Raw genomic sequence first — 12,375 nt, forward strand, 5'->3', positions numbered from 1 at the left:
TATTTTGCAACAGTTTGAGTGAAAGTAACTTTATAATTTAATGCATTTCTTCACTAATAATATACCAGTGATATGCTTCCCAATGGAGTTCAGAGATTAAGTAGTTTACCCCCATCTGCATCTCCTCCAGCTGCCTGCTGCTGCTCAAATTTTGCTTTCAACTCCTGTTGGGAACGCAGAAACCTGGTTTGCTTAGGAGCAGCTGATGACACTTTGACCCACTCTTCTTCCAGTTCTTTCAGCTGCCAAAAGGGAAGAGAATCATAATATCAGAGACATTTTCTATGTACCTCAAGACAAACAACGCTTCGTGGAAGGCAATGGAGTTTTGCCATCTCTAAGCCCAGACAGCACTACCTTTCAAGTTCTTTTTTCTCCCACCAAAGAATTGACTTTCCATTCACATTCACTGTTCAGAAGCTTTTGAGCAAGTATATTCACAGAACAGAGTAACATCAACAAAGATATTAATGCAAAAGATTTATGTAAGAACAAACTGTAAAATGGCAAGAATGTGTCCCCTCTGTAAAAACTTTAATTTAAAAATGGCTGAGCATGAAGGAAGATCATCTTGTTACAGTCATGCTATTATTACACACAAACTACAATGTAATGAACATTTTGAGCGACATTTGATGGGATTATTTTTTTTTTTAAAAGCATGCCTTTTTCCAGCAAGCTACTGCTTTCCACCTGAACACAATCAACTGAAGTGGGTAGTAAGGAAGGTTGCAAAATAATTTATAAAGTTTTAAAATACTGGAATGTTCCATCTCCAGCAGCAGCATAATTTTCTATCCTACTGTAATGCCACTTCTTGGAATGGAACAGTCACGTCCCGCGTACCACCAAAACCAGTCTGAAGGGCTGTGTAAAGAAAAAATTTCAGGAGAAAACTGAGAAGGAAAATGGTTGACTTGAAGACTTTGAATACAGGTGTCTTTTATAAGGGTAAGCCCTTGAGTTAGGTCTCCAAGAAATACTATTCTACTTCTTAAATCCCCTCCCTCAGCTTCAATATGATGCTTTCCCCCCACAACTTCAAATATTCAGAGCAACAAAACGTAAGTCACAATTTCTTTACAATAAACAAAGAGGAACTAACGTTTTAGGTAAAGTTATAGGAAGCTAAAAAAATAGCATTGCTGTTACTGAAAAAATCCAGCTTTGACTTTAAGAACACCAAACACAACAGGAATCAGGGAAGGTGAGCATGGAAGTGTTTTCTCCAATGTGTGCATACAGAACTACTTTCTGCCCACCTGAACAGAATTTATGTTCTGCAATGGAGGCCTCAGAGCATCCCTTATCCAACGGTAGATCTCCACAGCAAGGAGTTTAGCTTCATCTCGAACCGCCTTTTCCCGAGACTCGAAGAGTTTTGGCAATACTTTAATAATTGGCTTCAGTGAGATTATTTTTGAACCAAATTCACTGAAAGTTAAAAAACACAGAATAGCATCAGAATCCAGGTAGGAACCAGAGAGTGATCCACAGATAAATAGATATTTTTTTTTTCTAAATAATCTATGAAATTTTTCTAGTGCACATTTAGGGATTGTGTCATTTACTTAAATAATTATTATAGCTATTATTTTGTGAAGCTAAGCTACTGTAAAATTTGAAGAATATTTGCCCTATCATAATTACCCTCCACACCCAGCTTGGAATTACAGAAGCAGGCCTCCCTCTGAAATTACTTCAGAGCATTTAATTCAATCTGCTACTTAAATCTGTTCCCTTGCCGGGGGTGAGGGGGAAGAAGAAAGAAAAAGAAAAAAGTGTCCTTAGATCAGAATTTGTATGACCTACTTTTTTTTGTTTTTAAAAAAAAAATCAGAATAGAATCTCCTTTGTCTATCCTTGGAGACAAACTGCAGTAAAAGCATTAGCCACATTTCCACCTGTTAGACCAGATAATTATAGTGAGCCTGGGTCATCTTCACAGAAAACACACATGTTGAAATACATGCTGCTGAAAGGACACAAAACTAGTTTCCCAGCCAGTCACCCTTCCGTCAGCAGATTCTATGTGTTGTTGAACTTCATAATCTAAACTTCCTTTTTCAATCACTGCTGGGTGAAAACAAGAGAACTTTTCATACTCTTAGTAAAGTTAACTGCTATGGTTCTTAGAGTACCTTAAGTCACCACTGAAGCCTTTTTTTTTTTTTTTTATTTCAAAGCACTTCTTTTCCTTGAGAATTCTGAATTGACCTTTCCAATCACACTTTTTTATCTGTTTCCCTCCAAATCAAATGCCACATGAAAAAGCTAGTTAAAATGGCAACTCAAGAACTAAAAACTGCATGGTTCACTTCCTAAAAATTCTAGTGCTAAACATTTTATTGTTAAGCCCACTTTGATAAATACGAAGCACTAAAGTCTGCAAGAGGTTCCAGTCTTAGAGAGAACACAATTTAAATGCAGAGTATGAGCGAATGAGTTGCCCAAGATTTTTATTTTTCAACCACGACTCACAAAAGACCATATTAGGAAAAGTGCCTATGCAAATTTTCTAATTCTCATCTAATTCATGTAATATTATCCAATCCATATAACATCACAAGAACAGAAACCTTAGCACAAGATAAAAACCAACAGAAGCTAAACTATTTATGCACTCAAGCTACCCACATGGGTACAACAGACAGATTCGGGTATCAGTGCAGACACCCTGTCAAAGCACAAGACAAGTTTAGGTAGCACAGCTCAGAAGCTGAAGACAAAGGTTAAGTCAATAGGACTATGAAAGAATTTGATTTTGTCATCTCAAAGAAAATAAAGCACTGTATATAAAAAAAATAGGCAGATGTGGCACATTTTATAGGTGTGGTTAGTTGAAAGATAAGAATAAGGTTATGCAGGTTTCTAATTACACTGCACTTTAAAAGGACATTTGACTAGATAAGGTTATTTAAAATAGCTAAAATACATTCTTAAATGTGGGACAGTAGTTTCACTTAGCAGAAGTATAGGTCATGTGCTAAGCCCAATGCTTTATTCTGACTTCTCTTACAGAAGCCTCAATCAATTAGTTTAACAAGGGCCATCTATACACATGCCTCAGTAAGTTCTCTAAAAAAGATACCTAGCATAAGAGACTCTTCATCTACATAATACAGTTTTCACATGAACTATAGCATTCATAAAAAAGTGTTCTGTCCATTAATACTGAAATTATCTGGTTTTTGTTTTCAAAATATAATTTAATAGACAGTGAATTATATACACACCAAGTATAAGAATTTAATGAAAAGATAGTATATTTCCCTCAACTCAAAGGCAGCAAACATACTTCAAGTGGAACCAAAAGTGATGTTCCAAATCTGATCTTGAAACCAACTACTCCACCTTAATTAAATTGGATGTGATTCTTGGGAAGCATTATTAGTAGGTTGGTTTTTTTTTTTAATAAAGAAATAGTTCCATGGACAATGGAAACTTACTGTGCAATGAGCTTTTTACTTTTTTTTTTTTCTTCTAAACACATACACCATGTACCCAATTAAAGATGCTCACATCAGCGAAGAAAACAGTGGGTTTTTTAAAAAGACTACATTTTAGTTTTCCCATCAGTGATTTTATTTCAGCTGTTCAGAAGAGAAGCTCCACAGTCTGGAACAAGACACACTAATCCTGCCCATCTTTCAGAGGTCCATTGTGAAAATGGAAGTTTGGTAAACAGTTGCCATGAACTAAAGTGATCCAGATGAGGCTCGTACAACAAAGACACCCCTCACATCTAACAAATCCCATGATGCTCTCAACTGCTGTTGTCAGAAAATATCAGTTCAGTAAAGATACATCCTATTCAACAGTAACAAGGGCCGGCTAAAGCAACAATTTAAGACTCTAAATACTGTTGGAGTGAGGGGAAAAAACCAAAAACCCCAGGAACTAAAAAAAATAAAAGCTTACCTTAATGCTTTCCTCAGTGTCTCTATACATGCTACTATGATTTTTGGGTTTTTGTTGTCCAGACCCTTCAGTAATTCTTCTTGTACTGCCTCCCCTTTCTCGATTTCTATATACATTAGACATATATCTAGACCCAGCTCTTTTGCTCTGGCTTTTGGCTGATTGAACACTTTATTTACAACTCCAGATGCTACTTCTCCTGTTGTCCTGAAAAGATGAGAAAGTGTTACTTTTGGAATGTTTAAGTGAATTAATTAGGTATTCTACACCATTACCCACAGACACAACATCCAGAACATGGATTAAAACTCAGCGAGTCCTCATACAATAGGAACTAAATTTTAAGTTAACTTTGAAGGTAACAACCTTTCGTAAGGGATCACTTCAACCTCTAGATTAATCAAAACAGCTCCTGCAGACCAAGTGCTAGTCAACATGTTCCTAATACTGGACTACACCAGACAATGAATAGCAGACATTTTTTCCAAAGTGAATTCATTTATACAGTAGTTAAGGTCCAAAAATAAATGCCATTTCCTGGAATTACATCCGTTACTGTTAACTAACATACAGCACTGGTGCATGATCCTTAGCACAGAATTTCACATCTATTTCAAAGCTCTGAATCAACTAAATCATTTAAATCTCTTTTCAATCAAGGGGTTTGGAAAGTTGTTAGGTTTTTAAACAAAGCTTTGGATCTGTTTGTTTTTTAAGTAAGACTTTTACTCATTTCATCAGATCACAAAGTCAGTGGATCAAAGCACTGACCTGGCCCATTAAGTGTTTTTATTTCACCCTCAGGGGTATGGGTTATTTCATGGGCTAGACAACAGTGAAATACTAATAAACATCCTGTGAAGAATCTGGCAGGTATGAAGATTCACATTGGTTAAGTTGGATGCAACAATGCATAAACATCACCACATTTTATTTCACGGATGAATTACACAAATACCTCCCTGGGAAAAAAAAAGGCTCCCTGTACGTATAGATTGTTTTAGTCAAACAATAACAGGGATTCCAGTTTACAGCACCTATACCACCAAATTGCTGATTCTCTACCATTTCAGAAATTTTTACTACTGCCTTAAACAGTTTTGGTTTGGTTTTTTTTTTTTTAACTATTGTAAGCAATTCCTTACAAGCTAACGTGCACACGGAGAAAAGCCTACCACTTAGCAATTGCTCTAGATTAGGAAAGCAATTTCTGCTCCTCAACAGTAAAGATCAGAACTGTTAGTGCCCGCTGTACAATTTATCTGCAGCCTCAGAGACACATTAAACTATTTTAACAGCCTACTAATAGGCAAGAACAGGCTTACTTACTTTCCAGCTATGTGAGCATTTTCAACATAAGCAAGCGCTGCTTCCAGTCCTTTCAACTGAGCCACTGCATTGGAGTCCGTCACAAATTTCTTGATCAATCCAAGATACTTGGACCATTCAGGACTCTTTTCATCATCTATCTTCTGGAAGAGCTTAAGGGCTTCTTCATAACCATTTAATCTGGCTTTCCACAGCTGGAAGCAGATATCAGACATTTAAATGTTATGTTAGTACAATCTTAACTTACCAATCTCAAAGTTCTTCAATCATAGTTGAAAGTGTGCTCATTAAGCTGGCATCTGCAAGATTTCTCTTCAATGACTATATGGAATAACATGCAACAGGACTAAATACTTGTTCTGCTCCTGCCAAAAATTTTCGATAAAGATGCCAGTCTTCCCCACTGCTCTTCGTAAGCTCTAACTACACCACTGATGAGTAGGTGGGAGCCCAACAATCATTTCAGCTACAAATGCGTAATTTCTCCACATGAATGAATGCACTGATCTTTGAGCATACAAGCTTACGCCATGCAAATTGTCACACTACTAATTTCTGCTTAATAAACATTATTCAGCCCCTAAATTGGCTAAAGCTGATGCAGTTTCAGATCTGTTACACACACACTGTGCAGCTGTCCAGATTACCTATGGCGTACTTAGAGTACCACCACAGAATCACCACAGCAGATACACAGCAAGCCAAACCCAAAGACACGAGTACCTTGTGTTCACATTTCTGATCAATGGGCAGTTTCATCCATTCACTGTCGTCCCCCATTGTAATTCAGGTTTTCTCTAATTACAGTAATTCCTGTGGAGATAAGGACAAGTTAGAACACAGGAAAATACATGTCAGGTGCAACCTGCAACATATTGCTACTTAAAAAAACCTCTACAAGGACAATTCTGTACCAAACCTTACTGCTGGTGTGCAACCCAAACTCAAAATTACATTTAGATAGGCACTATTAAGACTAGACCACTATTTTGTTAGCCCTGGAAAGCTATCAGAAGCCATTAAAAATTAGAGAGCAGTGCAATTTGTCGTATTTCAGATACTAGAAGTCTCAATCTGTGAAAGTTTTATTAAACCTGGATGGCATGCAGAATATAATCTCATCTAAGCTTGAGGAAGAACATACTATGATTAAGGCGCTAAAACAAAGGGAGTACCCACCAACACTAGAAAACTGACTTACTGACACATGCTTTGAGCAACAGGTGCCATGAATCAGTGTCAAAAATAATTGGATGCTAGTGTAAGGACAGCCATTTAAAAAACTTTACAAACGGCACTACTGAAATGAACACTACCATGAGAGGAACAAAACCCATTTTTGCAAGCTGGCCACTTTATGCCCTAATTCTAATGTACCCAGTGTCAGCAACTGTCAACAAGAGATCAATGTCGTACCACACGACCAGCTGAAATCCTTACTCATTCAAGTTCCCAAGCATTTTCCTCCTCCTGCCGTTGCCTTTTTATTAAAATAGCAATACTGAGCATTAGGGTACAAGAGATGGGACCTCAGGCTCAACGTCCATATCGGACATATTGCACAACTAACCCGACTGCTCAGAGAATAATGAGAGAACACACCTAATGCAGGGAGATCAGCAAAATGAAAATAGCAGAAGCAGTGATGAGGGTTCCCAACATCATTTACACAAACAAAATCAAACCAGAGAGGGAGTAACACATTCCAGCACACCAGCTCAAATGCACAAAGATGATCAAAATTCTAAAAACTGGCCAGCATATACAACAATATATCACTAAAAGCATATCAACGCACAACATCAGCAGAATATTCCTCATGCAAATTCAGCCCATGCCAGCAAAGCTACGTACTTTAAAACCTACAAAGTATTTCACCTACTGCACAGAGGTTCCCTGCAGAAAATAAACCTCTAGAATCAGGAGCATAATTTCACTGAGGGAAGTTAATATAAGCAGGCTCTCCAAAGCCACCTGTCAGCCACACAAGACTAACATACAGCTAACTCGATAGCAGTATTAGGCTAGCTGCGGTCCACAATAACAAGTGTTTTTCTTCCTTCCTGGATTAGTCAGAAGATACCCCCAAAAATAACACACATCCCCCCCAAATAATACAAATAAATAAACAATACAAATAAAAAACAAACAAGTAAAAAGCCCTCAGACCCCCACCAGCCACGAACACCCCCCCACACACCAAACTACGCTAAGCTTAGCTTAAGTATTTATAAATTCATACGGATGTTAATATTGCTCTTACTAGAATTGCATAAACCTACTAATTTGCCCAATGGCAATAAAACAAAAGTCAATGTTAGGACAGAAGTTGACTATGCATAGAAACAAGTGCATCCAGGCATTATTATGGTTTGTCCTTCTCATTTCTCAAACAGTGATGTGGGTATTTTTTCTTGACATCAGCACAGTTGCACAGCAGTACTGAGAAGTTTGCTTTTTAAGCAAAAAAAAAAAAAAAAGGCAAAAAAAAATTGTTGCGAGAGCCAATGACAAAGACTTAATTAACCCGCAGAACTATAAGCCAAGGAGAATGAAGGGATCGCTCAACTCGTTATGTAAGAAATTAAAAGTACACAGAAGCGAGGCTACCTAAAGCTCACGCTACTGAACCGTTTAATTCTGGGACATTATCTTTTTAAATGTACAACTTAAAAAAGCTGGAAAAAAAGCTCTGGTCATACCATTCCTCCATGTCAGGAACTGATAAGAAAAAAGGTACTGTGATCTAAAAGCTACAATGAAAATAAAACTCAAGCTTTAAAATCCCATACCCAAACCAAACAATTTTAAGAGGTCAATAAGGCAAGTAAGTTACTACACCTTTCTGCATCAAAGCCCCACCAGCTTTTTGTTATGAATCTTGCCTTCATCTCTTTAAACACTTCTCTCCACAGCATTCTTTTTCACTGCCCAAACCTCTCATTTGTTCTCTCATCCCCTCTTTCAGCCTACTGAAGGAGAGGGTTCAAAATTAAATGCAAATCAGTCTCCTGATTCAATTTCAATGCATTTTACCTATTTAAAAAACAAAAACAAACAAGCAGCACACACCCAAACAAACAAACAAAACAAGCCACCCCACATGCAAAAGCAAGATGCTCACGGCAAACATGGAGGTGGGGAGTAAAACTGTATCTAGCCCTATGATTTTGATGATTTCTCTCCAAAGGCAAAAATGAAACTACATTCACATTAAAAAGTTCTCCAACAGCTCACCCAGCAAAGGCTGCAGGAACGCCCTAGCGTGAATGCAGTTATAGCAGACTTTCTTCTGTCATTCAGGTCAGTTCTGTAGCCAAGCACCATCAGGAAAGATGCAGCTCTACCAGTACAAGCTGTGTTTGTGTTTGGAATACCCTCAACATCCCATTGTAGAAATAACGGGACACTTCCCCAGTGCGGATGCCGATGAGATAAATAGGTACAGTGGTCTCTTCCCAAACTCATGCATGCCTTTGCCAAGAATAAGCAGCATGAACTTAATAGGAAATAGGTAGTTCTGAATCTTGCTCAGGAACTTGGAGGTAATGCAAGTTCTTACCTGTCTATATCATTTTGTTTAAGAAAGCACAAGGAACCAATGTAAAGACAACAGTTATTCACAAAGAGAACAGAAAAATAAACAAAGCACTAGTGCACCTGCCAGCAGCAGAAACACCAGAAGAAAGAGTTAGAAATCTGTCAGCAGCACAAACTTTCTACTTCAACAATAAAAAGAAACATTTATTTCTCTCCAGAAACCTGCTCTTCCAAGGAAAATCTTACTGTAGGACAGCGACTACCTCACTACAATCCTAAAACCAGCTCAAGCCCTAAAGTCACAAGCAACTCTTATAAAGGCCTGTCCATTGCAAGGCTGACACTGATGTACAAGTATTTTTACCCTTGCACATATACAACAGTTCATTGCTACAAAATGCAACCTCTTGCTTGTACACTCTAATGGTACCATAAAGACCTAGAAGAACAGGATCTAGGATTTCCCTTCCCAACATCACGATGTATTCAGCTTGGGGGGGAACACATGTAATGGGACAGACACAGGGACAGGAGACAGATGACCATAAAACTGTGTATTTTCTCGCTCATTTTTCCCCCCCACTTGGTTTAAGTCATTTCCCCTACTATTTTTAGTCTTTAGCATCTACAATAGTTACTTCAATTATAAAATGGGTTAAGTTGCCTTCTGTGCTGAATCTGGCACCTAAAAATAGTGATAAAATTATGTTCTCCCCTCCCCCAATAAACTGTTCTAAAGGGATTTGCAAGTTATCAGAAAGTATTCCTCTGTCACAGAGAGAGCTCCTTCTTAAACATCCCATCTTTCCAGCTTCATCACTGCTCACGCCTGTCCTAATGCCAAGATCTTGTACTGTCTACATCTTACTAGAATAAAAGACTGTTGTTTCTCCCTTCAATTAAGTCACTGGGTTCTGTGTGTTAATAGACTATCCTGTATTTTACAAAACACTTTTTTTTTTTAAAGAAAATAAATATCTGCAAAGACACGTAAACCTCTAGCCATGACTTCTCAACATCCAAATAGCAAGTAGCATCATTATACAATAATGCAGTTAAATTATGTTATTACTAGTAAAGTTGCAGCAATGAAGTGTTTGACCTACATAGCTTTCTTGCTACCACAACTCAGAACAAACAGATTTCAGTCTTCCAGTAACACTATTCATTTTGGCGGAATCCAGAAAACAAGACCTCTGAAGTGAGTGAACGACCGAAGTAAGTTTTGTGCAAGAGATTTATTATTAACCTGGTCAATACAACATTTCCAAAAGCAAGTCAGCAGACGGATCTGCAATGGAGACAAATAACAAATCCTCCCTGACAGTTCTGGGCAAGACAAGTTCTTATATTATGGAGCAGTGACAAAAATACCATCAAGGAAAGAATAGGGTGTCTTTCAAAGGAAGACCATTCAAAAGCACAAAAATATTTACAAGGCACCACAAATGCAAGAATTTCAAGTGTAAAAGTGAGAATTCCCCACTGAATAGAAGTAAGTTCAGGAAACAAATTTATCAACACATGAAAAGATTATGGGGAAGTGTCAATACATGAAAGTTTGGATTAACCACGCACTGCTCTGAAGAGCTCCTACTCAGCTTCTAAATAAACACTTTCTCTGCTACAATTTTTGAGGGCTGAACAGCATCAACCTTATAGCTTTGTAGTATGGGGTACTGCTAAATAAAATCCTTTCATTGTGAACATCTTGAGATGGAAGCGTTTTATTTTGAAGCATACATTTATCATCTATCACTGTATTTTATTATTAAGTTTCAGCATTCAGACTCTTCACTACAGAAAATGTGCAATGGCAAACTAGGAAGCCATTTTATGCTAAACAAAAACAGGATTTGTTGATGCTGATTGCCCACTTCTACCTACTCACTTCCACCTATGGAAGATCACCATGGCACAAGAACAGCACCAAGCATTTTGGTATTTCAAAAGCTTCCCAAAAACTTTAAAGAGTAAGTTCTGAGAAAGCAAGACAGACCTTTTAAACAGAAAATTCTGTTTGAAATGTTCCTATATAGTAGGGCACGTACTTGGAGAGCGTATAGCTGTATGTCATGTTTCAGATTATACTAGACTTCTCAGTAGACAGTTCTCTGTCAGGGCAGCCCACAGTTTTCCTAGCAGAAAGAATTTTAATTTGTTTAATGGCAGTTTTGGGTCATATTTTCTCTGTGGCTCTGAAAAGATAAATTTTCACTTTCTTAGAAGTTTAGCCCAGCCTGGTTTTGGTATTTGCCAGCTAAATCTTCTCATTAGATACAACGTAAAGTAGATCACAAAAAAGGTCGAAAAATTAAATTAACCATAAGATAGTTAAATTTGTATTTTAAACCACACCTAGACACACTGGGTACTTTGAAGAGCACACAAACTTAAGAGCTATAGCCAGTCAGCTAGGTAACGCAATTGCTTTAGTTAAGTTCCACATAATTAAAAGGAAAATTGAAGTCCAGATAATAATCCTGAACTACAGATACCTGCAAAAGCAGCAAAGAGTCAGAAGAACTTTCAGACTGTAAACGTGCTTTCCGGCTTCAGGCTGCATTATCTTTTGATGACAGGCAAAAGAACATTAGAGAGGGTAAAAAAAAATCCACAGAAGATAATTTGCTGCTTAGGCAATAAAAATTTATTAGGATTTTAAAGGCTGGCATTTTCAATTAAAACATTAATTAGAAGTTGCAAGATACACAGACTCTTGAAAAAAAGAAAGCAAGACCTCAGAATAATGAAAAGAAATTGGAGAAACACATGCTAAAAAGGAATTGGCTTGCAGGTTGCAGAGTAGATGGCAGCTGAGAGAAGCTACTGCTTCAGCAGCAATGAAATGGCATTCAAGAGCAGGCAGCATTGCATTCTCTCATGCCTGCTCCAGCTCACACGTCCTAACTAAAGTCAGTGACATCTCCTGTATTGATAACTTCCCATTTGTGCTATTAAGATAAGTACTTCATTTTTCTGGAAAAATATGTTTTAATACACGGTCTCTGAATATAGCTGAGGTCATTCTTTTCCATGCACCTAAAAGTCAGAGAACACAGAATAAACTGACCTTCTGCTACAGCCAAGAGCAAAAGCGACTTCTTACTGCATGGGTAAGCCTGGAGCTATGCCAGTCCTACAGAGCAGAGAGGGGCAAGAGGGAAAAGGGCAACCCGCAGGCAAGTTTGTGTGCACTGACATAATTCTAAAGGTGGGTGGCTGGAAAGAGACAGCTGTGGTGCTTGGGGACACGGGTTGGGGGTGGGCTGGTCACTGCTGGGGTAATGGTTGGGCTCGATGATCTCAAAGGGCTTTGCCAACCCCAGTGATGCTATGGTTCTATGTCGGTGGGGCTGTGCTTATTAGCTGCAGGCTCCCCCATCCCTCAAGGTGTTTACAAAGCTTGGGCACGGAAAGCCTCGTGTGCTGTTCTTTAAAAAGACAGCCTGAACGGCTGGTGAAGGCAAGCTCGGGCACAGACATCACACCCCAGGCCCGACCGTCCGCCCCCCTCTCCTCCCCCCCGGCAGGGACCCCGCCAGCAGGCAGCACGGCCCTCGGCCCCCGCCCCTTCCAGAAGGG

At 38.4% G+C, this 12,375-nt stretch overlaps 1 protein-coding gene across 2 annotated transcripts in view; it reads right to left on the bottom strand.

Annotated features, from left to right (window-relative positions):
• The window catches only part of CKAP5 (cytoskeleton associated protein 5), a 54,298-nt gene that overhangs the window by 37,908 nt on the left and 4,015 nt on the right, over positions 1-12,375 (bottom strand). Inside the window, exons 2-6 of one of the 2 annotated variants that reach the window (XM_005236355.4) lie at positions 5,974-6,063; positions 5,251-5,444; positions 3,922-4,128; positions 1,263-1,434; positions 110-242 (exon numbers count right to left, since the gene is read on the bottom strand). In XM_005236355.4, coding sequence (XP_005236412.2) covers positions 110-242; positions 1,263-1,434; positions 3,922-4,128; positions 5,251-5,444; positions 5,974-6,030 — 763 coding nt within the window. In that variant the 5' untranslated portion in view covers positions 6,031-6,063. Of the gene's footprint in view, positions 1-109; positions 243-1,262; positions 1,435-3,921; positions 4,129-5,250; positions 5,445-5,973; positions 6,067-12,375 lie in introns of those variants that run through there. The other variant, XM_055793845.1, reaches the window with a different exon arrangement.

The sequence above is a fragment of the Falco peregrinus genome, chromosome 1 (genome assembly GCF_023634155.1).
Source record: "Falco peregrinus isolate bFalPer1 chromosome 1, bFalPer1.pri, whole genome shotgun sequence".
Classification (NCBI taxonomy): domain Eukaryota; kingdom Metazoa; phylum Chordata; class Aves; order Falconiformes; family Falconidae; genus Falco; species Falco peregrinus.